The sequence below is a fragment of the Ornithodoros turicata genome, chromosome 4, assembly GCF_037126465.1.
Source record: "Ornithodoros turicata isolate Travis chromosome 4, ASM3712646v1, whole genome shotgun sequence".
In the NCBI taxonomy this organism is placed as follows: Eukaryota; Metazoa; Arthropoda; class Arachnida; order Ixodida; family Argasidae; genus Ornithodoros; species Ornithodoros turicata.
In genome coordinates this window covers 47,467,226-47,495,004 of record NC_088204.1, presented here as the reverse complement: position 1 = coordinate 47,495,004, position 27,779 = coordinate 47,467,226, and the positions used below count along the sequence as shown (strand labels likewise).

The 27,779-nt window shown below is 45.7% G+C and overlaps 1 protein-coding gene across 3 annotated transcripts in view; it reads left to right on the top strand.

Annotated features, from left to right (window-relative positions):
* Positions 1-27,779, top strand: part of LOC135391500 (ankyrin repeat and fibronectin type-III domain-containing protein 1-like) — an 865,331-nt gene that overhangs the window by 788,398 nt on the left and 49,154 nt on the right. For all 3 annotated transcript variants that reach the window (XM_064621768.1, XM_064621770.1, XM_064621769.1), the window contains 2 exons: positions 25,013-25,126; positions 25,496-25,720. In XM_064621768.1, the coding sequence (XP_064477838.1) occupies positions 25,013-25,126; positions 25,496-25,720 (339 nt within the window). The remainder of the gene's footprint in view (positions 1-25,012; positions 25,127-25,495; positions 25,721-27,779) is intronic.

Here is a 27,779-nt window from a genome sequence, read left to right as displayed (position 1 = left end):
AACGAAAAAAGCGCGTCACGCGTCACGTGAAACATGTCACGTGTTCTTGTTAACGAGAGCTCTGCCCCTCGTTGGCTCGCGAGCGATGGAAGTGATTAAGCCCCCAGGACGCATACTAAACCCCCCTGTCCCCCACTCCTGCTGTCCTCTCTCCATCTGTGCACGTCTGTACGCCGCTCATTGCCAGAGTTGCTTCGCAGCGCTAACACGGAATTTTAAAAAAATATGCGGCACGTGTAATGAGTGGAACTCCTTGCTCTAGCCAACCATGTCTTGGCCACAATACGAAATGGAGCAAACAAAATGCGTCACGCATATTGGGTACCTTATACTCGTATAATACGTCACAATCCTACACTAAGAACCGCGTCACGAAAGTGCGGGGTCATTGGTGTATTCAGTTACCCTATCGAAGTACGTATACTGTATCCTCGAATAACGGACTTTTCCTATATGAACTATCAAATGTCTCCGAAGATGCGCAATGAACAAAATAAAGGGAAAAAAAAGGTGCTCCTTCACGAATTTTTTGCGGACGATCTATCGAACGGATTTTTGTTCTGAAAACGGCTCCGGTATCAGGTGACCAAAGGGACCAGATGTTCTCATTGGGACAACTTCGTAGCTTTTATAATTAAAACGTTAATTATTGAAAGTTAATTAAAGTAGCACAAAAGTCATTTTTAACACCCAGTTTTCTTCCTATAAAACTGTTAAGTTTGCCAGTAAGATGCACCATGCGAAGTAATTTACACCACAGACTCATAATTTTCGCAGAAATTGAATTTAAAATACGCCGCAAAAAGCGACCGTGCGCAACGGTGGTGAAGAGCAGTACCAGCCTGTGATCTGCCTGGAACCTCGCGCTGACGCTATAAGGAGAACGCTTACTGATTGGCCTAGAGAAATGTTGTCTGCTACTCCGCTGTCGTCTGCTACTCGGCTGTTCGGGGTTCTGATAAAGCCTTTCTGCTTGCTCGGTAATGCTTCGGCCGCTCCTTCTATCCCCAATTCTCCGGGAGAACTGGCAAAACAGGTTTACGGCGGCAAAGGGACAATGCGCTGACCCCGACTGACCGGCAAACCAGAACGAGTCTCCTTATGCCGTCATCGGTGACGTGCCATCATACCTCCTCATCCTCGTTATAGCTGGAGTGGCGAGTTAAGGGTGAAGGCGCGGAGCTACGTTTATGTGAGTTTTTTTATGGGAAACAAATTGCACACATCAAAACCTTTCGCGCTATTCGGTATAATGACACACACACTTTCATCAGAAGTCTTACTCTGAATTTTTTTTGGGTGGCCCTCTGTACTCCTTTAAGACATTGCCTTAGGAGTTTGCTAATGCCCTCCTAAGAAGTGCCCTTCAGCATATGCTATATTACAATTGATTTCATTTCAGAAAAAGGGATGTATATATTTTTTAAAAATATGTTCGCATTTAGCTGGGACACACTGTATATACCCACCTGTGCAATTTCTCTCTCACAGGAGTGCAGTTATTCCAGATAGCACCACCTTCATATGTTTACAAACAACAATAAAAATAAACAAAGAAACTAATAGCGAGAGGAGAGGGTGGCAGGGCACGTGACAAGACGGCAAGACTTTACAATCCAAAAAAGCCGCACTGTCAGGGGGGCTGTACTTGAATCCGGATAGCGTTGCAGTCTGTCCTCTGTACTTGGCGGCGAACACGTGTCTGCGAAGCAGGGAAATAAGCATCTAAGAGAATTTGCCTGTATTCACATGTTCGACAACGCATAGGGCAATATCAGGGATCGGAACCGAAACTGAACCCGAAAACCGCTAAAAACCCGTATTTTTCGTTGAACTGAACCGAACCAAAATATTTTTTTTTCTCGCGTTGAACCGAACCGGAACTGAACCTAAATAAATTTAGGCGGTTACCGGTTTGCGAAACGGTTCAGACGTAATGTGCGTTGTGAGAGATCGGAACTACGTTACACAGTGGACTGAGCCGCGTTGCCAAACAAATTCCAAACCGAAACTGAACAAAACTACAATCCAAGTGCGCGAGGTATTTCATCGTCGCAGCTATTGCGTTCATTCAGTTGTGTTAGTTGTGTTTTGAGGCCGTCCTTTTGGCAGTTGGAGGCTTCCTTGGTCGCGATTTTTGTCGTCTTGCAACCCAAAGTTTTCATTTTGGGTTGTGAAAATAACGGTCAGTCCCTGAGCAGGATGTAACAAGCCGTATGCGGTGAGTGAACATAGAGTGTACAGTACGCTACCGTAACGTTGCACCTGGAATGCAGATCTGTAACACACAGTGTTGCTGTGGACCCCTGCTGTGTCGGCAACAACAACAACAAAGGTATATTTGTGTTGTTTGAGAATCGTAAGGATGTGCTTGCATTTAATCCATCTCAATCTCCTCAAAATTCACTTTCCTGAACCAATATGCCTGAACCTGAACCCGAACCGAACGGGAAAAAATAACGGTCCGATCCCTGGGCAATATGCATTGCGCAATATGCAGTTTCAAGACATGGTAATCCACCTCCGTGTCCACCTTTTTTTCTCCGTCGTCAGCGCGCATGCGCGGGCGCTTGTCCGCCTTCCACTGGTAGGAAAACAGATACCGCTGTAGAGATTTTCTCTGTTTAGAGGTGTGATCCCAACGATCTGTGTAGCGTTTGGCTACAAAAATTACCATGGTAGAAGCGATGGTATGATGTTACGTAGGTTTCCTTCAGCCAAACTTCGCAAACTGAGCGAAGAGGATCATGGATACGAGGGTCGTCGGAAAGCGGTGGCAGCCATATAATCAATCACGGATTTGTAGGCAACAGGCAACATTTTATACCCGGTTTTGTTTTTGTTTCTTTTTTCTCTTTCGTAGTTTCTAGGATCGCGTTTGTTCGAATGCAGTGAGAGTTACAGAAAAACGACGAAGCCTGGTTGTTTTTATCACATTCAATATTTTATTCTGCGGTATACGTTTATGCAAGAGACACGCACACAGCATGCATGCAGTAACGAAAACTACATGACATTAATATTGATCCGGAATTTGCTTGAAGAAGCCTGACGACGTCGAACTACCTCGGGCAAGGGCTGCTAAGGGTGCTGGAGCTTAGAGACTGCAAGATTAAAGTTGCGATCAGGTACACAGCTATGCATGTGAAAGTTGCAATGGAAACACAAAGACAAAAGCTGCTATTGAATGCGAGAAATAAGAACGATTATGGTATGGTTGTGAGATGGTCGCAGTTATGGGGTGTGATGAGTGACCTAATTGCAACCTACCTCACAATGCTATTTCCAGGCCGAATACCCAGACAAACTTTGCTTTGGAGCTACGTAGAGGACAACTAGTAAGTTAACAACTTCAGATAAAACTTGCGAAATCACAGGGAATCAGAGAGTTACCGTAGTGTCATGCCTTTAGACATTACGACGCGAGCGGTTCTTTAATTGTAGAGGACGATGGTTTTCCTCTACACGAGTCCTGACCGACGATGATGGAATGTCCCAGGGGGCAGATGTGCGTGGCCTCACGCTAGGACGGTGCCGGTAGAACTGACGAGACAGCGCAGTAGCACGTGGCAGCAGGGCAGGGCTGGGCAGGAAAACTCAAAATTTGTATTATAATACAAATACATAATACTTGCTAAAAATTGTATTATAATACTAATACACAATACATTTTATTTTCAAGTATTATAATACATAATACTATTACTTCCCTGTATTACTTAAGTAATACTAGTAATACTTTCGTGCCGTGGAAGACAGTAGTAGAAAAGGAATCCCAAACATATTTCTGAAGCCACCGGTCCGGTCACCGAAGTGACTAACTGACAGTTCTCAGGGCATTCTCTCGCGGGACGCAGGTGTGTGTGTCTATAATCCCCTTTTTTTCTGCCTTACTTTCTGATGCACCGACCCTGGCTCCATTCTATGATATATCACCCCCTAAGGGCTCCGGGTTGTTCATCCAGAGTGGAGAAGTTCCTCAGAAATTTGAGTCAGCCGGCTCCTGTAATCGTCCCCTTGTTGCACCTTGAAGTGTGATCCTCTGTTGGCAGAACTAGGTCGTGTTCGTAGGACTGGAATGGTACAGAAAGCATACACGTGTAAGACCCATCACCTCAGGCAGGACAGGTCATAAGTATTACGAGCTTTACAGAAATACAATGCAAGTAATACTCGAATTTTTTTGTATTATAATACGTAATACAAATACACTTATCGGATGGGTATTATAATGCGTAATACAAACACTCTAAAGTATCACAGTAACGGTATTATAATACAATGTATTTGTAATACTGCCCAGCCCTGCAGCAGGGTCACATCGTCGTCAGCATCGGTGGCCACCACGGGTGTAGCACGATTCACCCGCTCTATTTCCCCCGCCCCATTTTCCCCGCGCCTTTCCTCCCGTGTGTCATTTCCACCTGTGCCGATTCCCCCGTACCCATTCCCCCGCGGTTATTCCCCTCTGGCTGGTCTGCAGTGCACCGAATTAGTGCTTGTGTCATCGGTATCAGTAAGGTCAGGTCACGTACGGCAAGCATGCTTTGTCGCTTTTGCCGGCATACTTGAGAATTCTGTGAGCACCATTTTCTGAGAATCCTTAAAGGAACGACCAATGACATGAAGCTGTGTGTCAAACATTGGACTTAAAAAGGCGTCCTGGCAATCTTGCCTTAATTTCGCCATGGAGGTTCTTAAGAGCAAGAGGGGAAAAGATGTTGCCATACGTGATGGTTATAGATACAACCTCCAACGCCGCAACAAGAACGGGACGATTGCATGGCGATGCTGGAAGTACGGCACTAACGGCTGCAAATCCAGTATGCTGACGGAGGCAAACAACATCGTGAAAAGCGCTGGTAAGTGTTTTTCAATTTCATTGCGACGGAGGGTATAGGACGGGGACAAGGATATCTTAATACTATGCCCAGATGTAGAGACAGAGACATCAGAGGAAGATATCGACGTATTTATGTCTCGGGCTCCGAGCTCATTAATCGCTGGTTCACATTATTTATGGTTCATTTTCGCTATTTGTTACTCATTGACATCTTGACATCGCAGGGGCCCATTGCCATGCGCCAGACGCGGTGGATGTCCAGAACGTTCGCTTTACGAATGCTGTGAAAGAGCGTGCACACCACACGTTCCTGCTCCGGAGATATATAACGACCAGATGTGAGTTACGTTTTAAATGTTGTCTTTGTACTAAAACTTTTTGTGGTCGCACTTCCTATTAAGGTCTTGTTCAAACAGCGACGCGTGTCTACAGCTTGCCTGTAGCAAACGTTACCGCATTTTTTATTTGTTATCGCGATTGTAACACGTTTGCATATCCTAACCGCCACTTAAATATTTTATGCAGGTGGAGGACCAAGTTCTTGCCCATATTCCGACATTCGAGAGCCTGAGAAGTACCATATACCGGGAGAAACGCCGACAGCAACCGAATCTGCCGCAGGTTGCAGCTGATTTGCAGCTAACTGCCCCATACACTCAAACGTTGAACGGACAGGACTTCCTTTTGTTTGACCTAACGATGAGTACAGGTCGTATCTTGTGTTTCGCCACGCAAGAAGGTCTCACGGTGTTCTGCGAGGCCCAAGTTTTCGTTGATGGCACGTTCTTTTCGTGCCCTTCAATATTCTTTCAAGTGCTCACAGTTAGCTCTGTCAAAAACGGATGTAGTGTTAATACCGCCTATTTCCTCCTGCCCGGCAAGTCACGAGAAGTGTATGTCGCCGCATTCATGCGCTTCCTTGAGTGTCTTAGCGACCACGAGCTCCGACACAGAGTGACAGTCGTGAGGACGGACTTTGAAGTGGCGCTGATTCAGGCACTCTTGTATACGTTTCCTCAAGCAACCCACAGGGGCTGCCATTTCCATTTCGGCCAAGCGATATGGAGAAAGGTCCAGGTACTTGGACTGAGCACTGCGTACAGCGACGACCTGTCAGTGAAGGCTTTCGTCAGGAAGTCTGTTAGCTTGGCATTTGTTCCGGTGTCATTTGTTCGTGTCGCCTGGAATGAACTGAAGGCCACATCCCCATTGGTGCCAGGGATTCCGGCCTTCATCCTATATTTCGAGGACGTGTGGATGATGGGCTCCTTCGATATAAAACAGTGGAACCATTACAACAACCGCAGTGCTCGAACCAACAATCTAAAGGAGGCCTGGCACCGGTGAGCTATGAATGGCAACGAAATTTGTCTTGCTCTAGCGCAGTTATTCACATCAAACGGTTTGTACAAAAAACTGAATCACACTTTCCTTTTACAGGAAGATTAACCACATGCTGGGGAAGGCCCACCCAAATATCTACGCGTTCATCGACATGATCAAAAAAGACGAAGCAACAGGCAGGGTAACCCTACTTCAGCTGTCCAGTGGTGGGAGAACACGGAAGAGGATGAAAAAGTGGGACCTGAAAGATGAAGAAATACGGAAGCTGGAGGAACGTCTGAGCCGCAGTGAGATCAACCTCGAACAGTTCCAGGACAAAGCTCAACATTTTTGCGGCACATAGGCATTATAAACATATAAAACACACAAACATATATGATGAACAAAAGTGTTCAGGTGAAAAATAAAACTGTTATTCAACATCCAAACCCTTTTTGTCTTGTTATCCTTTTTCTGGGTCATATTCTTGGACGGGGGAGACGCGACGGGCGAAATGAGCCGGGCGTACCGTGCCGGGGGAATCGATACGGGAGAATAGAATTCGGGGGAATCGTGCACCACCCGCCACCACAGTACTCCTCCCCTCAGACGCGACAGGAGGCATGGCGCAGGAATGAGCGGACACTTGGCGGTCGCAGGTGGGACACGAGTACCGGAGCGTCGAGGAGTGTGGTGAAGGCAGGCAGGGCGTGTGCGGTGGGGGCGACGGGAGCCGTAGTCACGAGCGTGTTCTGGCGTTGCCGAGCTGACGCGCCGTCCGGGCGAATGACCAGCGGCTTGGCGATGCGCTGAGGGAACACATTGCTCGACCAGGTGCCGCTGGTAGACGTGCTCGGGGACTCACAAGTTGTGCCGTAGCGCCATCGACTGCTGTCTGCACTGGGTTGGGTGGTGGTGAGGTGGGCCGAATTGATGCGTAATGGTGGCGGTGATTGTCGAAATTTGGGATGGTAAGAGGCCGAACTACGCCGAACATGATGTTCTTCGTCCCGGTCACCAAAGCAAGCTGCGACGTAATTCCAGCGAGGTGAAATTGGCACTCCACTTGAGAGAACGACACGTTCGGGCTGGCGTGCCAGAACGGCGGAAGCTCCACGGATACACGGCCAACGTGAAGACGCGACTCGGCGTTGCTTCCCTCCGGGGTGCTGGCGTCATCTATTGTTCGGGTCACCAGATGTAGAGGATGATGGTCTTCCTCTACACGAGTCCTGACCGGCGATGATGGAATGTCCCAGCGGGCAGATGTGCGTGGCCTCACGCTAGGAAGGTGCCGGTAGAACTGACGAGACGGCGCAGTAGCGCGTGGCAGCAGGGTCACATCGTCGTCAGCATCGGTGGCCACCACATAATCATGACATGAAAATGATATGGTTTTACGAAAAGAAATACTATAATCTACCATCGTAACTGCAAAGCTACGCGGTCGGTCACAACGTAGTCCGGGATTTACAGTGACTGTTGCGCTACTTATCTACAATGCACGAAGTGAATGCGGTGTTGTAAGGCAACAATTAAGCAGTAACAAATGACTTACCTGCCGACTATCGTTGACCGGGTATCGGAAGATCTAGGCGTTCGGCTCTCGAATCGTTTCTACACCGAGAAGCAGAGCAGAAATGTGCGCAGGCATCTTCCGTGGCGGCTGTGACTTTTCGAAGACACTTGACATGATCCGGCCAGCGTTTTTAAACAGGAAGAATGGGACTTCATAAACCAACCCAACCACTATACACAACAATCCGGGGAGGATAAAGAGGGTGACCCACCACAACGTCTACGTAAAGTGCTGGGCAGGTGTTGTGTACCTTATACCCCTCACCTGTGGTAGGGTATATGTAGGGCAAACTGGCCGTTGTGTGAATGAACGGTTACGCGAACATGAACTGTCCGTAAAAAACTGTTCCCTCGTACACCTGCCCGCCCACTGTAAAAGCTGCGCACGCAAATCAAGTTTAAATGAGTCAAAAATATTGTGTAGGAGCAGGGATGTGACGGCACGGGAGATAGCAGAAGCCTATCATATAAGAAAACTGGGTGAAAAATGTGTAAATGCACATCGATATACTTGCACAAGATTCATGACCAGAATTCAGGGACACCTCCTCTGATTCAAGTTCTGCCTGATAGCAGAAGAACGTGTAAGAAAGCCAACTTGAAGTAAGCGGTGTATGCAAAAGTATGCGGCGAGGAGGAACGAAGATGGAAAGAGGCTTGGGCAGACGAGGAAGGGAATTTGTACATCAGATATCGCGCGCGGAGCCCGGCTATCAGCAGCAATTGCCAAGCGCAGAATGAAAACGTGATGAATCAGCTCTGATAAGCTTTGCCAAACTTTTCTTCGCTGTGCTGCTGCTCAGAATTGTGGGCTGCTGCTCGTAGCGTGTGGAACGGGGTGATTGCCACTTGTTAAGCTAGCCCTGGTCCATTTTTTGTTCTCTCTGTGGGGAATGGGGATGCCTTCGACGATGACCAATGTGTGTCGTGGGGCGACTTCTGAGAGAAATGTGCCGCCGTATGTGTGACAGCGTCTGAGGAAAACCCCAGAAATTATCCTGCATTATGCTGAAAAGAAATTATGCTCTATAAGCTAAGAAAGCGAATTCAGTAACTGCACCTCACTTTTGTACTTGCACCTTGTTACTCCATGATCACTGTATCGTACGCTTCAGTTTGTTCTTGGCCTTATCATGAGGACATTTCAATGTTTAATTCCAAATTTTGCGTCTTAGTCTCTTCCCGGCACCATCAAGAATGCTTGTCGGTTATCAACTCCCTCCCTTAGAGAAATAAAAATAAGAAAATAAACAAGCGGAAGACTGCTTATTTTCAGAACATCTAGAGGTGAAAGCAGAGTCACGTTCGGCACAAAAAAGTGATTGGAAAACCCACACTTCCTAAATAATGTCGGGCATGCACGCTTACGTCACCTATATGGAGGCCTGCGACCTGCTTCGAGCTTTCTTCTCATTCGTTCTTTCATTTACTTCATGGCAGCATCCACAATAGTAGCAGCAGGCCTTCCAGTGTGACGCAAGGCAGAGGCCTTTTCCATATCCTGGAGGTGTTGCTCAAATAGGCGCTCGAATCAAAGACAAAAGGAAGAGAGATGCCTAAGCAGCACAATGTACTCGAGTGCAATAGTTGTGGACGGGATGTGTCTTATCAATGTAATTAGTGCGGCCGTTAATTATTTTATAATGAATCCTCATAATTCCTGAAAACAAGCTGAGCGCGCAATTCCAAATTTGGAGAGCACAACCCTGAGAAGTCTAATCAGCAGGAATCGAAACAGTAACACTTCTCTGTGCCCTTAAAAAAGTAGCGAAAATATACTATCGTCGAGAGTTGCGCGAGTTCGGGCAGCCGCTCTTTCCTATCACCCTCACTGTCACCGTTTGACGATACTGACATCACGCTGTTTCTCAAAACATGGAGCCCCCCGCTTCCTAGCGTCCTCGTTGTTTTTCGCTTGTTCAAATCTGATACAACGTAGACATTTATTGAGCAGTGGAATGGGTGATTGTGTTTTTATTATCTGCGAGGTTTTTACAGTAATGCATTTGTAGTTTTATTGCGTGACGTTTATCACATCACTTCGCGAACTGTGTTGTGCAGATCAAACGAGGTAACGACGGAAAGAAAATCAAGAAAGGCACGTTTTATAATAATGCAGACTGAGAAACAACATCGCTATTTCCCTCACACCAGGGACAAAGCGGGCTGTTCCATGATTTCAGGAACAACCTGTTGTCAGTTGAGAAGTGGTGACACCGAGACAAGGAGAGGAGAAATTGCCGCAAAACCCGCATAGTGTTCAATTATTTTGTATGTTCGCACATTTTTTTACTAGAGCGCAAAAAGGCTCTGTGATTTCGGTTCTTGCATGGCAGGCCCCTCAGGGTTATGCTCTACATCTTTGCAATTACGCATTCAACGTATTTTCACTAATTATATTGATTAATCGGGAACGTTAGTTAACGGCTGCGCTATTTGTTTATACGCCACCACCTTTGAATTGGTCGCGTCCGGAATAGATATATTGAACGACTTTTGCGAAAAAGAAAGTCATTCGCGGATTTCATCAAATTCATTCAGTCTTACTTCACGTACCCTGTATGCAGGGTATCCCAGCTAAATGTGACCATATTCTTTTTAAATATATCTATGACTTTTTCCGAGATGAAATCAATTGCAATATAGCGTATGCTGAAGGTCATTCCCTAGGAGGGCATTAGCAGACTCATAAGGCAATGTCTTAATTCTTTCAATAAGTAACTTCTTAATTAGAAAAGCTACGAATTTGTTCCAATGAGAAAATCTGATCTCTTCGGTCACCAGATACCAAAGCCGTTTTCAGAACAAAAGTCTGTTCGATATATGGTATGAAAAAAATTCGTGAACACTTTTTTTTTTATTTTGTTCATTGTGCATCTTGGAAAAAGCGTCTTTTGTTGACCCCCGATGCGAGAGAGTGAAAGAGCACAGTGCCGACTCATGCGTCGAAAATTGGCTTTAACTTGCGGAAAGAAAACAAAAACAAATGTATCGGGTGGCACTATCGGAGCTGCCCTTATCTTGAGCTGCATTTTCCGTTTTTTTTTTTTTATTTTTATCTTTTTCCCGGACGCAAGAGGCGATAGTGTGCTCTTTTATTCTCACGTGTTGGGGGCGAAGGAAAGGCGCGACTCTAGAGATGTGTAATAAATAAAATAAAGAAAGAAATGGTGTTCCTTCACGATTTTTTTTTTCTGCGAACGATCTATCGAACGAATTTTTGTTCTGAAAACGGCTTTGGTATTTGGCGACCGAAGAGGTCAGATGTTTGGAACAACTTCGTAGCATTCATAATTAAGAAGTTAATTATTGAAACTTAATTAAGACATTGCCTTAGGAGTCTCCTAATGCCTACCTAGAGAGCGTCCTTCAGCATATGATATATTGCAATTGATTTCATCTCGGAAAAGGTAATAAATATACTTTTAAAAAATATGGTCACATTTAGCGGGGACACCGTGTATATGACAATAAACACGCATGGTATTTTTAACATTTAACATCGTTTAACATAATTGGTTCCGTCGTCATATTGACCTCGAATGAAAATTTGACGGGTTGTGTCTTTACAGGGAACAAAGGACATTTAAGCCACAAGTTCGATATACATTACATTAAAAAATCTACATTACAAAAAAGACATGCTTGTAACTTTGTGCATCCTATTTAGTTTCACTATTAGAGCGCGTCCAAGTTGGCTTTCACCAGGACTCCGTAGTCACATCGATCTCGATGAATGAAAATTTGAGTTCCGCCTTGACAGGGAACAAAGGGCGTTTAAGCCACATGTTTGAAATTGATGGTAAATGATGGACAAGCATATATACTACAACAAACCTACCGTGACGCTTTATGCATTTCAATTAGTTTTGCCATTATAAAGTGTTAAAATGTATTCACGTGACGATTCCGTGTCAGGTCGACCTCTATCCATGAAAATTTGATGAGTTCCGCCTTGACTGGGAACGAAGGACGTTTAAGCCACATGTTTCAAATTTATGGTATATGATGGACAAGCGTCTACACTACAACAAACACGCGTGGCACTTTGTGCATTTCAATTAGTTTCCTCATTATAGCGCGTTAAAGTGTACCCGCGTGACGATTCCGTGTCAGGTCGACCTCTATCAATGAAAATTTGATGAATTCCGCCTTGACTGGGAACGAAGGACGTTTAAGCCACATGTTTCAAATTTATGGTATATGATGGACAAGCATTTGCACTGCAACAAACACGCTTAGCACTTTGTGCATTTCAATTAATTTCCCCATTATAGCGCGTTAAAGTGTACCCGCGTGACGATTCCGTGTCAGGTCGACCTCTATCAATGAAAATTTGATGAGTTCCGCCTTGACAGGGAACGAAGGACGTTTAAAGGGACTATGAAACGATTTTTTTCTTCGTTTCGTTCGAAAGAAGACATTTTTCTGAGTCTAGAACCGAAATTTTACTTTCGTCGCGCGAGCGGATTTCTCGGGAGCGAATTTAAACGGAGCGGCGAAGGGAGGACAGCTAGCGCCGCGCCGTGGCGAGCTGTCGAGCGGAGACACAACGGGCAACTTGACGCGACCACGGCCGGCTCAGCAACACGTCATCGTGACGTGTTGCCGAGCCGAGGAATCCCGCCAGGAGCATGCGCCGTAGGATCCCGCGTATGCGTTCATCGGGAGTGGAAATCTCCATGACAGCAGCTTTCGCGTGATCGGCAGATTTCGGCAGTGGCGGCAGCCACAGCGCGAGCTCGCGGCATTACTTGCCATTGTGCAACACCTGTGACGTAACGGGGAACCGAAGTGCGGTCCGTACAGTTACACCATCGGCAGGGAAATATGCGCGGGAGAGGAGGAACGCGGAAGAGACATTTCCAGCGCGCGCTCCTCGCAGAGTGGAGCGATTTCGTCCGGAAAAATTTGTGGCATATTACCTAGTTTCTCTGCGGGAAGAACAGTTTCCATCGAAAAAAAGTATGGGGGTTCGGGAAATTTCATAGTCCCTTTTAGCCACATGTTTCAAATTTATGGTATGTGATGGACAAGCATCTACACTACAACAAACATGCGTGGCACTTTGTGCATTTCAGTTAGTTTCCCCATTATAGCGCGTTAAAGTGTACCCGCGTGACGATTCCGTGTCAGGTTGACCTCTATCAACGGAAATTTGATGAGTTCCGCCTTGACTTGGAACGAAGGACGTTTAAGCCACATGTTTGAAATTTATGGTATATGATGGACAAGCATCTACACTGCAACAAACACGCTTGGCACTTTGTGCATTTCAATTAGTTTCCCCATTACAGCGCGTTAAAGTGTACCCGCGTAACGATTCCGTGTCAGGTCGACCTCTATCAACGGAAATTTGATGAGTTCCGCCTTGACTTGGAACGAAGGACGTTTAGGCCACATGTTTGAAATTTATGGTATATGATGGACAAGCATCTACACTGCAACAAACACGCTTGGCACTTTGTGCATTTCAATTAGTTTCCCCATTACAGCGCGTTAAAGTGTACCCGCGTAACGATTCCGTGTCAGGTCGACCTCTATCAACGGAAATTTGATGAGTTCCGCCTTGACTTGGAACGAAGGACGTTTAAGCCACATGTTTGAAATTTATGGTATATGATGGACAAGCATCTACACTGCAACAAACACGCTTGGCACTTTGTGCATTTCAATTAGTTTCCCCATTACAGCGCGTTAAAGTGTACCCGCGTAACGATTCCGTGTCAGGTCGACCTCTATCAACGGAAATTTGATGAGTTCCGCCTTGACTTGGAACGAAGGACGTTTAAGCCACATGTTTGAAATTTATGGTATATGATGGACAAGCATCTACACTGCAACAAACACGCTTGGCACTTTGTGCATTTCAATTAGTTTCCCCATTACAGCGCGTTAAAGTGTACCCGCGTAACGATTCCGTGTCAGGTCGACCTCTATCAACGGAAATTTGATGAGTTCCGCCTTGACTTGGAACGAAGGACGTTTAGGCCACATGTTTGAAATTTATGGTATATGATGGACAAGCATCTACACTGCAACAAACACGCTTGGCACTTTGTGCATTTCAATTAGTTTCCCCATTACAGCGCGTTAAAGTGTACCCGCGTAACGATTCCGTGTCAGGTCGACCTCTATCAACGGAAATTTGATGAGTTCCGCCTTGACTTGGAACGAAGGACGTTTAAGCCACATGTTTGAAATTTATGGTATATGATGGACAAGCATCTACACTGCAACAAACACGCTTGGCACTTTGTGCATTTCAATTAGTTTCCCCATTACAGCGCGTTAAAGTGTACCCGCGTGACGATTCCGTGTCAGGTCGACCTCTATCAACGGAAATTTGATGAGTTCCGCCTTGACTTGGAACGAAGGACGTTTAAGCCACATGTTTGAAATTTATGGTATATGATGGACAAGCATCTACACTGCAACAAACACGCTTGGCACTTTGTGCATTTCAATTAGTTTCCCCATTACAGCGCGTTAAAGTGTACCCGCGTGACGATTCCGTGTCAGGTCGACCTCTATCAACGGAAATTTGATGAGTTCCGCCTTGACTTGGAACGAAGGACGTTTAAGCCACATGTTTGAAATTTATGGTATATGATGGACAAGCATCTACACTGCAACAAACACGCTTGGCACTTTGTGCATTTCAATTAGTTTCCCCATTACAGCGCGTTAAAGTGTACCCGCGTGACGATTCCGTGTCAGGTCGACCTCTATCAACGGAAATTTGATGAGTTCCGCCTTGACTTGGAACGAAGGACGTTTAAGCCACATGTTTGAAATTTATGGTATATGATGGACAAGCATCTACACTGCAACAAACACGCTTGGCACTTTGTGCATTTCAATTAGTTTCCCCATTACAGCGCGTTAAAGTGTACCCGCGTGACGATTCCGTGTCAGGTCGACCTCTATCAACGGAAATTTGATGAGTTCCGCCTTGACTTGGAACGAAGGACGTTTAAGCCACATGTTTGAAATTTATGGTATATGATGGACAAGCATCTACGCTGCAACAAACACGCTTGGCACTTTGTGCATTTCAATTAGTTTCCCCATTACAGCGCGTTAAAGTGTACCCGCGTGACGATTCCGTGTCAGGTCGACCTCTATCAACGGAAATTTGATGAGTTCCGCCTTGACTTGGAACGAAGGACGTTTAAGCCACATGTTTGAAATTTATGGTATATGATGGACAAGCATCTACACTGCAACAAACACGCTTGGCACTTTGTGCATTTCAATTAGTTTCCCCATTACAGCGCGTTAAAGTGTACCCGCGTAACGATTCCGTGTCAGGTCGACCTCTATCAACGGAAATTTGATGAGTTCCGCCTTGACTTGGAACGAAGGACGTTTAAGCCACATGTTTGAAATTTATGGTATATGATGGACAAGCATCTACACTGCAACAAACACGCTTGGCACTTTGTGCATTTCAATTAGTTTCCCCATTACAGCGCGTTAAAGTGTACCCGCGTAACGATTCCGTGTCAGGTCGACCTCTATCAACGGAAATTTGATGAGTTCCGCCTTGACTTGGAACGAAGGACGTTTAAGCCACATGTTTGAAATTTATGGTATATGATGGACAAGCATCTACACTGCAACAAACACGCTTGGCACTTTGTGCATTTCAATTAGTTTCCCCATTACAGCGCGTTAAAGTGTACCCGCGTAACGATTCCGTGTCAGGTCGACCTCTATCAACGGAAATTTGATGAGTTCCGCCTTGACTTGGAACGAAGGACGTTTAAGCCACATGTTTGAAATTTATGGTATATGATGGACAAGCATCTACACTGCAACAAACACGCTTGGCACTTTGTGCATTTCAATTAGTTTCCCCATTACAGCGCGTTAAAGTGTACCCGCGTAACGATTCCGTGTCAGGTCGACCTCTATCAACGGAAATTTGATGAGTTCCGCCTTGACTTGGAACGAAGGACGTTTAAGCCACATGTTTGAAACTTATGGTATATGATGGACAAGCATCTACACTGCAACAAACACGCTTGGCACTTTGTGCATTTCAATTAGTTTCCCCATTACAGCGCGTTAAAGTGTACCCGCGTAACGATTCCGTGTCAGGTCGACCTCTATCAACGAAAATTTGATGAGTTCCGCCTTGACTTGGAACGAAGGACGTTTAGGCCACATGTTTGAAATTTATGGTATATGATGGACAAGCATCTACACTGCAACAAACACGCTTGGCACTTTGTGCATTTCAATTAGTTTCCCCATTACAGCGCGTTAAAGTGTACCCGCGTGACGATTCCGTGTCAGGTCGACCTCTATCAACGGAAATTTGATGAGTTCCGCCTTGACTTGGAACGAAGGACGTTTAAGCCACATGTTTGAAATTTATGGTATATGATGGACAAGCATCTACACTGCAACAAACACGCTTGGCACTTTGTGCATTTCAATTAGTTTCCCCATTACAGCGCGTTAAAGTGTACCCGCGTGACGATTCCGTGTCAGGTCGACCTCTATCAACGGAAATTTGATGAGTTCCGCCTTGACTTGGAACGAAGGACGTTTAAGCCACATGTTTGAAATTTATGGTATATGATGGACAAGCATCTACACTGCAACAAACACGCTTGGCACTTTGTGCATTTCAATTAGTTTCCCCATTACAGCGCGTTAAAGTGTACCCGCGTGACGATTCCGTGTCAGGTCGACCTCTATCAACGGAAATTTGATGAGTTCCGCCTTGACTTGGAACGAAGGACGTTTAAGCCACATGTTTGAAATTTATGGTATATGATGGACAAGCATCTACACTGCAACAAACACGCTTGGCACTTTGTGCATTTCAATTAGTTTCCCCATTACAGCGCGTTAAAGTGTACCCGCGTGACGATTCCGTGTCAGGTCGACCTCTATCAACGGAAATTTGATGAGTTCCGCCTTGACTTGGAACGAAGGACGTTTAAGCCACATGTTTGAAATTTATGGTATATGATGGACAAGCATCTACACTGCAACAAACACGCTTGGCACTTTGTGCATTTCAATTAGTTTCCCCATTACAGCGCGTTAAAGTGTACCCGCGTGACGATTCCGTGTCAGGTCGACCTCTATCAACGGAAATTTGATGAGTTCCGCCTTGACTTGGAACGAAGGACGTTTAAGCCACATGTTTGAAATTTATGGTATATGATGGACAAGCATCTACACTGCAACAAACACGCTTGGCACTTTGTGCATTTCAATTAGTTTCCCCATTACAGCGCGTTAAAGTGTACCCGCGTGACGATTCCGTGTCAGGTCGACCTCTATCAACGGAAATTTGATGAGTTCCGCCTTGACTTGGAACGAAGGACGTTTAAGCCACATGTTTGAAATTTATGGTATATGATGGACAAGCATCTACACTGCAACAAACACGCTTGGCACTTTGTGCATTTCAATTAGTTTCCCCATTACAGCGCGTTAAAGTGTACCCGCGTGACGATTCCGTGTCAGGTCGACCTCTATCAACGGAAATTTGATGAGTTCCGCCTTGACTTGGAACGAAGGACGTTTAAGCCACATGTTTGAAATTTATGGTATATGATGGACAAGCATCTACACTGCAACAAACACGCTTGGCACTTTGTGCATTTCAATTAGTTTCCCCATTACAGCGCGTTAAAGTGTACCCGCGTGACGATTCCGTGTCAGGTCGACCTCTATCAACGGAAATTTGATGAGTTCCGCCTTGACTTGGAACGAAGGACGTTTAAGCCACATGTTTGAAATTTATGGTATATGATGGACAAGCATCTACACTGCAACAAACACGCTTGGCACTTTGTGCATTTCAATTAGTTTCCCCATTACAGCGCGTTAAAGTGTACCCGCGTAACGATTCCGTGTCAGGTCGACCTCTATCAACGGAAATTTGATGAGTTCCGCCTTGACTTGGAACGAAGGACGTTTAAGCCACATGTTTCAAATTTATGGTATATGATGGACAAGCATCTACACTGCAACAAACACGCTTGGCACTTTGTGCATTTCAATTAGTTTCCCCATTACAGCGCGTTAAAGTGTACCCGCGTAACGATTCCGTGTCAGGTCGACCTCTATCAACGGAAATTTGATGAGTTCCGCCTTGACTTGGAACGAAGGACGTTTAAGCCACATGTTTCAAATTTATGGTATATGATGGACAAGCATCTACACTGCAACAAACACGCTTGGCACTTTGTGCATTTCAATTAGTTTCCCCATTACAGCGCGTTAAAGTGTACCCGCGTAACGATTCCGTGTCAGGTCGACCTCTATCAACGGAAATTTGATGAGTTCCGCCTTGACAGGGAACAAAGGGCGTTTAAGCCACATGTTTGAAATTGATGGTAAATGATGGACAAGCATGTACACTACAACAAACCCACCGTGACGCCTTATGCATTTCAATTCGTTTTGCCATTATAAAGTGTTAAAATATATTCGCGTAACGATTCCGTGTCAGGTCGACCTCTATCAACGGAAATTTGATGAGTTCCGCCTTGACAGGGAACAAAGGGCGTTTAAGCCACATGTTTGAAATTGATGGTAAATGATGGACAAGCATGTACACTACAACAAACCCACCGTGACGCCTTATGCATTTCAATTCGTTTTGCCATTATAAAGTGTTAAAATATATTCGCGTAACGATTCCGTGTCAGGTCGACCTCTATCAACGGAAATTTGATGAGTTCCGCCTTGACAGGGAACAAAGGGCGTTTAAGCCACATGTTTGAAATTGATGGTAAATGATGGACAAGCATGTACACTACAACAAACCCACCGTGACGCCTTATGCATTTCAATTCGTTTTGCCATTATAAAGTGTTAAAATATATTCGCGTAACGATTCCGTGTCAGGTCGACCTCTATCAACGGAAATTTGATGAGTTCCGCCTTGACAGGGAACAAAGGGCGTTTAAGCCACATGTTTGAAATTGATGGTAAATGATGGACAAGCATGTACACTACAACAAACCCACCGTGACGCCTTATGCATTTCAATTCGTTTTGCCATTATAAAGTGTTAAAATATATTCGCGTAACGATTCCGTGTCAGGTCGACCTCTATCAACGGAAATTTGATGAGTTCCGCCTTGACAGGGAACAAAGGGCGTTTAAGCCACATGTTTCAAATTTATGGTAAATGATGGACAAGCATGTACACTACAACAAACCCACCGTGACGCCTTATGCATTTCAATTCGTTTTGCCATTATAAAGTGTTAAAATATATTCGCGTAACGATTCCGTGTCAGGTCGACCTCTATCAACGGAAATTTGATGAGTTCCGCCTTGACAGGGAACAAAGGGCGTTTAAGCCACATGTTTCAAATTATGGTAAATGATGGACAAGCATGTACACTACAACAAACCCACCGTGACGCCTTATGCATTTCAATTCGTTTTGCCATTATAAAGTGTTAAAATATATTCGCGTAACGATTCCGTGTCAGGTCGACCTCTATCAACGGAAATTTGATGAGTTCCGCCTTGACAGGGAACAAAGGGCGTTTAAGCCACATGTTTCAAATTTATGGTAAATGATGGACAAGCATGTACACTACAACAAACCCACCGTGACGCCTTATGCATTTCAATTCGTTTTGCCATTATAAAGTGTTAAAATATATTCGCGTAACGATTCCGTGTCAGGTCGACCTCTATCAACGGAAATTTGATGAGTTCCGCCTTGACAGGGAACAAAGGGCGTTTAAGCCACATGTTTGAAATTGATGGTAAATGATGGACAAGCATGTACACTACAACAAACCCACCGTGACGCCTTATGCATTTCAATTCGTTTTGCCATTATAAAGTGTTAAAATATATTCGCGTAACGATTCCGTGTCAGGTCGACCTCTATCAACGGAAATTTGATGAGTTCCGCCTTGACAGGGAACAAAGGGCGTTTAAGCCACATGTTTCAAATTTATGGTAAATGATGGACAAGCATGTACACTACAACAAACCCACCGTGACGCCTTATGCATTTCAATTCGTTTTGCCATTATAAAGTGTTAAAATATATTCGCGTAACGATTCCGTGTCAGGTCGACCTCTATCAACGGAAATTTGATGAGTTCCGCCTTGACAGGGAACAAAGGGCGTTTAAGCCACATGTTTGAAATTGATGGTAAATGATGGACAAGCATGTACACTACAACAAACCCACCGTGACGCCTTATGCATTTCAATTCGTTTTGCCATTATAAAGTGTTAAAATATATTCGCGTAACGATTCCGTGTCAGGTCGACCTCTATCAACGGAAATTTGATGAGTTCCGCCTTGACAGGGAACAAAGGGCGTTTAAGCCACATGTTTGAAATTGATGGTAAATGATGGACAAGCATGTACACTACAACAAACCCACCGTGACGCCTTATGCATTTCAATTCGTTTTGCCATTATAAAGTGTTAAAATATATTCGCGTAACGATTCCGTGTCAGGTCGACCTCTATCAACGGAAATTTGATGAGTTCCGCCTTGACAGGGAACAAAGGGCGTTTAAGCCACATGTTTGAAATTGATGGTAAATGATGGACAAGCATGTACACTACAACAAACCCACCGTGACGCCTTATGCATTTCAATTCGTTTTGCCATTATAAAGTGTTAAAATATATTCGCGTAACGATTCCGTGTCAGGTCGACCTCTATCAACGGAAATTTGATGAGTTCCGCCTTGACAGGGAACAAAGGGCGTTTAAGCCACATGTTTCAAATTTATGGTAAATGATGGACAAGCATGTACACTACAACAAACCCACCGTGACGCCTTATGCATTTCAATTCGTTTTGCCATTATAAAGTGTTAAAATATATTCGCGTAACGATTCCGTGTCAGGTCGACCTCTATCAACGGAAATTTGATGAGTTCCGCCTTGACTGGGAACGAAGGACGTTTAAGTCACATGTTTCAAATTTATGGTAAATGATGGACAAGTATCTACACTACAACAAACACGCGTGTCACTTTATGCATTTCTATTAATTTCGCCATTATAAAGCGTTAAAGTGTACCCGCACGACGATTCCGTGTCAGGTCGAGTTCTATCCATGAAATTTTGATGAGTTCCACCTTGACAGGGACAAGGACGTTTAAGCTACAGCTCTTTTCCCTGAGATGTTTGCATTCGTTACAGGCCCGAAATTTATGGTAAATGTATCAACATATCAACGCCACAACAAACACGCGTGGTAATTCGTTCATCTTAAATACCCTTACCATTAGAGCGCGTCAAAGTTGACCCACATAATTGATTCCGTTGTCACATCGACCTGGAGTTCACAGACAAGAAAGGGCGTTTATGCCACAAGTCCGAAATTTATTTTAAATGAATGACAATAATCTACATTACAACAAACGCGCGTGGTATTGTGCAAAACGGGGATTCCTGTAGCGGTGAAGTAAGCGGGAGTGCAAGGGGAAGTCATCTGCTATTCACATATTAACTGCACAGGCGATCGCACAGCATTAGGGCAAGTAAATCTAACTGAACGACATGCAGTGTGGCATAGGTCCAGTACGGCATTATTAAGCCAAAACTCTGACGCTCCCGCCCTGCCATTACTCTCATACCTACCTCTGTTAACTACCTCTACAAAAAAGAGAAAAGGAAGAAAAAAAAAAAACAAAACCGAGCAGACCGCGGATCGAACCGCGGCCCCCGAAACTAGTGACCAACATCTTTACCACTCAGCCAACGCTACCCGTACCTACTTCCTGCAGGAATGAAGGTACAGACGCTTCGCAAGCCACACCGAGCGTGTCAATACTTCTTTTGCTGTGGGAACAAAATTGCAGCGTCCCACAACAGCGCACAAAGTTGCAAAGCGTACAAGACGAATTCAACTTTCATGTCCTACATGCGCATTTTCTTGAGACCCCACTGTTTTAGCCAAGTACAGCAAAAATAGCACACCAGTGCAATCTGCCATGAAGCCAACACGGCGCAAATAAGTCCTCCAGGAACAAAACTGCGACGCTCTTGCGCTTCCATTCCACTAGTACACCATCGATGGGCCTCTCACAGCAACACCCATGTGTGGGCTTTTCTTTCTAAAGCTCAGCGTCAACAGATATTCTAACAAAACCAGGTGGAATGCATTGCTTCAATGGAGGGCAGCGAGTACGCCGGTCAAGCCAACTTTAAGAAACCGTGTCCCGGATTTCTGGGAATGCTGGAACGGCGACAAGAGATAAACTTGTTGCTTGATTGCAGACATCGGTCTGAACCTGTTTGTCCTTCTTGTGCTTCTTTGAACATTGGGCTGAATCTTGGGCTGGTGTCATATAAAGCTAGTTGTAAGTAAGCGCTCGTCCCGTCTACATCTTCTCAGTGGTCGTCTGTTCCCAGCACTATCTTCTGTACCACTATACACAACATGAGCCATCCAAGACGGACGCCGGCGACTCCGTGGACGCCGGTTCCAGCCGGCACTGCAGACGCGCTATCGCCTGTTTGAGCGCTCGCGAAAAAATTTGAAAACGGCCAATCATCGCTCAGAAAACAAATTCATCCTCATGGGAACCAATCAGTAAGCACTAGCCATCGGATGTCGTCGTGACGTTAAATTTGTGACGTTTTCTGAGGCCGATGACGTGGAACGCATGAAGCGCCTCACTTTATCCTGCAAAGGAACTCGGGTTTTCGGGGCACTGGTTCTACTGTCCCAGAATTTTCAAAAGAGAAAGCATGAAAATTAATTAAACTGATGTAATGGTGCAAGGTTAACAAAAAAGGGTACATTTCTGGAGCATCTGTAATTAACTCGGATACTTTTTTAAAACATTTGTACGAAACTCAGGTACATTTTAAAAGTAGGTTTGTAGCGGCCGCAGGTCGGCGCCACCGGAAGATACGCGCCAAAAATAAACGTTGACGCGCGCTCACGGGCTCCAGTTCTTAGCGAGCCGAGTGCAGCCACATTCTGTTGCCTCCTTGCTCTCTGCCTGTCTACAGGGTGTTACCCTATAAAAGTCTACCCGTGCCGCCATGCCGTATTCGCCAATTACTGAATGCAGGTGGCACATTGTCCGATCTTTATATAAAGCTCATAAGGACAATTAATCTTGGTAAATTTCAAGGTGATTGAGTGCCGCAGCACGAAGTTATAACTCAAAACGTGCAATTCCCATAGTCAAAACAAACAAGATGGCGGCGTTGAGAAGAGCACTTGACATGCTGCTCCCCACATGACAACGTGTCGCATATCCTGCCAGCCGGATGGAACTGCAGTATTCATTTCGCTTTCGTGTAACTGTCGTATTTTGCTCAGAAGTAAGCAACGTGAGGAACGAAAAATGCCGACGCATACTCAGCAGACGACACCCAAAAGGGATGTCGTCTGCTAACTGAGAGGAGCCATCTTGGCTGTTTTGGCTACGGGAACCTCACGTTTTGCGCTATAACTTTGCGTTACGGTGCTCAATCACTTCGATATTTCGATGAGTTTTATACGTAGGCAACACATTGTACCGCCTGCATTGAGTAACTGGCGAGCACGGCATGCCGGCGCGGGTAGACTTTTATAGGGTAACACCCTGTACTTTTCTCTGCGACACGCCACAACTGGTGACCCGAACAATGGACATTCCCCCCGACGCTCCTTTGGAGCCACCGCCGCCCCGTTCAGCTCAGCTTACCGAGAATCCCTCCGGCGGCACGGTTGGCGTTGAAGTTCACTTGCCCCGTTTTTGGACAAAGAACCCTCGGGCATGGTTCCTGCAAATCGAAGCCCGATTTGCCCTTCGTCGCATCACCTCGCCGCTTACAAAGTACTTAAACGTCGTGTCTGCTCTTCCTCCGGATATCGCTGATCAAGTGGATTATCTCCTGGCCGCCCGATAATCCTTACGAACAACTCAAAGAGGCCATTCTAACCCGCACCGGGTGCTCAGAACAGTCGCGCACTCGCCATCTGCTCTCCGGTGAGGAATTGGGAGACCGCAGACCGTCGCAGCTCCTCCATCGCATGCGGAGCTGCTTGGCAGCGCAGCCGACACGCAGCGTCCAATATTGAGCTTTTCCTCCAGAGGCTACCACAGCAAGTGCGCTTGGTGCTAGCGGGCTCAGAAGAGGTTTCCCTTGAGCACCTCGCTCAGCTTGCGGACAGGATTATGGAGCATTCCTCACCATCTATCGCGCCTGTCTCCCGTGCAACTCCCGCTACCTCTTCCTGCGCCGCTGACGATGTTATTGCATCGCTGCAAGAACAAGTCGCACGACTGTCGGATGCCGTCGAGAGTCTGCGCTCTGATTTTTCTCGCCGATGCCGCACTCGACGCTCTCCTTCTCGCACCCGCCGCCGTTCTCCTTCTGCTCAAGCCGATGAGCAGCGCCCGTCCAGCGATATTTGCTGGTACCATCAAAAATATGGCGCCAACGCGTTCAAATGCACACGGCCTTGCTCTTGGTGGGGAAATGCGGAGGCCGGTCGATAGTGGCGGCCTACGACTCCGGCCCTCCAGGAAGCCGCCTGTTCTTTGTCACCGACCGAATTGCGAAGTACCGCTTCTTAGTGGACACCGGAGCTGAGGTCAGTATTGTACCTCCCACGCGAGCTGACCGTGCCCGTGGACCGTCCACTTCGAAACTCCAGGCTGTCAACGCTTCCCAGATCTCGACATTCGCCTGCGTTCCCGCGCCATCGACATAGGACTTAGGCGCCTCTTTCAATGGTTGTTCGTCATAGCCGATGTCCCCTACCCCATCCTGGGGGCCGACTTTCTTCACCACTTCAGACTTGGCATCAGCATTTCCCGCAAGAAGCTCGCTGACTCGACAACTGGCCTTACAATCTCCGGCGTGCCTTCCACCCACCTAAGTATGGGCAGAATTTTCCTACCGGATGCTCTCCATCTCAGACTCCGCACGATCCGATAGAAGGCGCGTCCCCACGAGGAAAGAGGTGGATTGGGCGAACAGCACTGAGTTTTATATTCTTTCCCATAGGAACATATTCTTCCACCATACCATAGTCTTATGCACTCCTACCTTCGAGCGAGTTCATCCTATACGTGAATGTAGCCATCGGACAGTTGGGCAAGTCAAGAGCTGAGCATGACTTTTTAGACTTATTTCTTGTTGTATCCCGTGCTCCGCCTGTATTATCGGTAGACTACTTGGATTTGAAAGCCTGTTGTTTTCGTCTTTTTCTTTCTTCATTGTGTTTTTTCTTTTTCTTTTTTTTTTCACTTAAGCAGTTGTTTGACAGCGACCTCTGTACCTTTTTTGAGCAGGTGGGTTGCACGTGGGAGGATGTGAAGACCCTGAGGCAAGACATGGAGAAAAGTCACAGCTCCTCTAACGTACACTTTCGGAGCAAGTTACTGCTTGCTGTGGAGCAGATGCAGGCAAGCGTCTTTATAAAAATTTATCCTTACAACAATGTACTTATCACCGTACTCGTTATCGAGTTCACTGTTGAAGGTAAAATGAAATTGTGTAATAATCAAATGAGCAACACTCAAACAGGGTTGCAGCGTGCCAGAAGAGCACTAAAGATTGGCTACGGTATTGGCTAGAATGCCTTACTATCGCCCTATAATCTCTCTCCTGAATTTTTGAAGCGCCACATTGGGTCTATTATAGGTTCCTATTGTCTGTACCACCGAATCTGATTTACCAAAGCGCTCGTCTACCGTCTGAAGCCTCTATCTGTTCGCTGCATAATCCTAACATGGGGCCTGACCGTGTAATACTAGATGCTCTTTGTATTGCAGTCTGCACTGGGCATCCAGGATCTGGGCCAGCTGTACTACAAGCCACTACGGGATTATGAAGGAACGACAACCTTTTGCGTGATCAAGTATGTCGAAGAGCCAAAGTGTATTAACACTTTGTCAGTTCGTTGGCTTCCATTGGCTAAGATACAAAGAAGGATGCCCAGCGTCAGTGACGGAGGAGAACCGTCCACAGCCACAGAGCTGCTGACATCAGCACTCCAGGTACAATACGAATCTGCATGCACGCATTAACGGGATTTTTTAACCCGTACTGACTTCCTGGTATGTATGAAGAAGACTTTGTAGTGAAGTGCAAACAGGAACACTGACTCTGTCATCTGTCAGTGTTCCTGTTTGCCGCTTCAGTACGAAGGCTTGTGGAATGTTACCTGTTTCTGCGTCTTGTACAGATATTTGATAAATGCACAAGTCGCTCCAACCTGCGGGCGAGTTGATAAATGCATCCGCTCGTTGGTGGTTACTCCAATGTCGTCCTGTAGACTGCGAGGTGCTGGGTTCGAATCCGGTTGCGCTGTCTGAGGTTTTCGCTGGGTTTTTCGGCAGACTTTCCAGACGAATGTCGCCACAGTTCACACTGAAGTCGGCCCAGGACGTACACTAGCCCCCTGTCCCCCGCTCGTCTGTACATCACTCATAGCCGCAGTTGCTTTGCGGTGCTAACACGGAATAAGAAGAAAACATAAGCCGCTCTTCAGTTCTCATGGCGCCATTTGGGAGTTTTTTGGCACTGCATATATCACCTGTCGCTTTTGTTTGTCTTCGTGGGTATATGGAGTAGTATCGTCGAGATTAAAGTCACTGGGTGCCGCAAATTACCGATAAGCTTAAACGATAAAATGAATGCATGCACATTCCCAGACAGAACAAAATGTCCTGAGGATTTCCAGGGGGGGTCATCCACTCACGAAGATTGCAATCTCCGTGTGAGAAAGTTATTTCTTTTAGGGACATTCTGCGAACATACGAGTGGCCGGGGTTCGGACCTTCCCTGGCAGTATCTGCATCTAACGCGGAGCTACGCAGATATTGCACGGAATTAGTGCATATACCGCGGTACGCTATTTCATGTTACCCAAAACAAAAAGCAGAGGCAGTCGATAGGACAACTAAGTCCACGAAGCTTTAAAAAGGTTAGGGAAAATCTTTCTATGGAGCAGTAGTGCAAGCAATACTGCCCCGCAACCGTTCGCAACCAAGACACGGCCCACCAAAGCAGGCGGACTTCTGCCCCCCTCTTCACGTAAGTATACGGATTTGAAAGGAGACACATCCTTCACTCCCTTCCTCGGAGAAAACAGATATTATACACGTCTACAGCTTTTTCCGCCGTTATTAATCCTCTTGTCGTACATTTTAATCCTTATAGCATGACATTTAATCCTTTTGCCATACGAATTAATATTGCTTTCATTAATTTTAATCGCCATTTCACATAATTTAATCCATTTCTCTGCAATTTAATCCACGTGACTATGTGTGGGCTACGTGATTTTTTTTGTATTTTGGGACAATTCTCACGTCTATGGGTATTGCACATGTTTTTCATTATTAATGTGGGTTTCCGCACCGTAATGGGATACTGTGTGACTGTCAATCTGGATTATGGTATTGTGGGACTATTCCCATGTCTACGAGTTTTACTCATGGTTTTCATTACAAACGCGGGTCTCTGCACTGTAATGGGTACTCCGGGACTGCCAATCTGGATTATGATATTGTGGGACTATTTCCATGTGTGCGAGTATTACCCATGCTTTTCATTAGATATGCGGGTTTCTGCACAGTAATGGGATACTGTGGTACTGTCGATCTTGACTACGATATCCTGGGTCTATAAGGGCGTCTACGGGTATTCCGCATGCTTTTCATTAAACATGCGGGTTGCTGCACAGTAATGAGATACTGTGGGACTGCCAATCGCAATTACCATATTATGGTACCATTCCCATGTCAATGGGTACTACCCATGCTTCGCATTAAAAACGCGGGTTTCTGTACTCTAATGGGATACTGTGAGACTGTGTATGTGGACGACGTTATTGTGGGACTATTTTCATGTCTACGGGTATTACCCATGCCTTTCATTCAAAATGCGGGTTTCTGCACTCTAATGTAATACTGTGGGGCTGTCTATCTGGATTACGACATAGTAGGACTATGCCGCTGTCTACGCGTATTACCCATGCTTCTCATTAAAAACGAGGATTTCTGCACTGTACTGGGATACTCTGGGACTGTCAATCTCGGTTGCAATATTGTG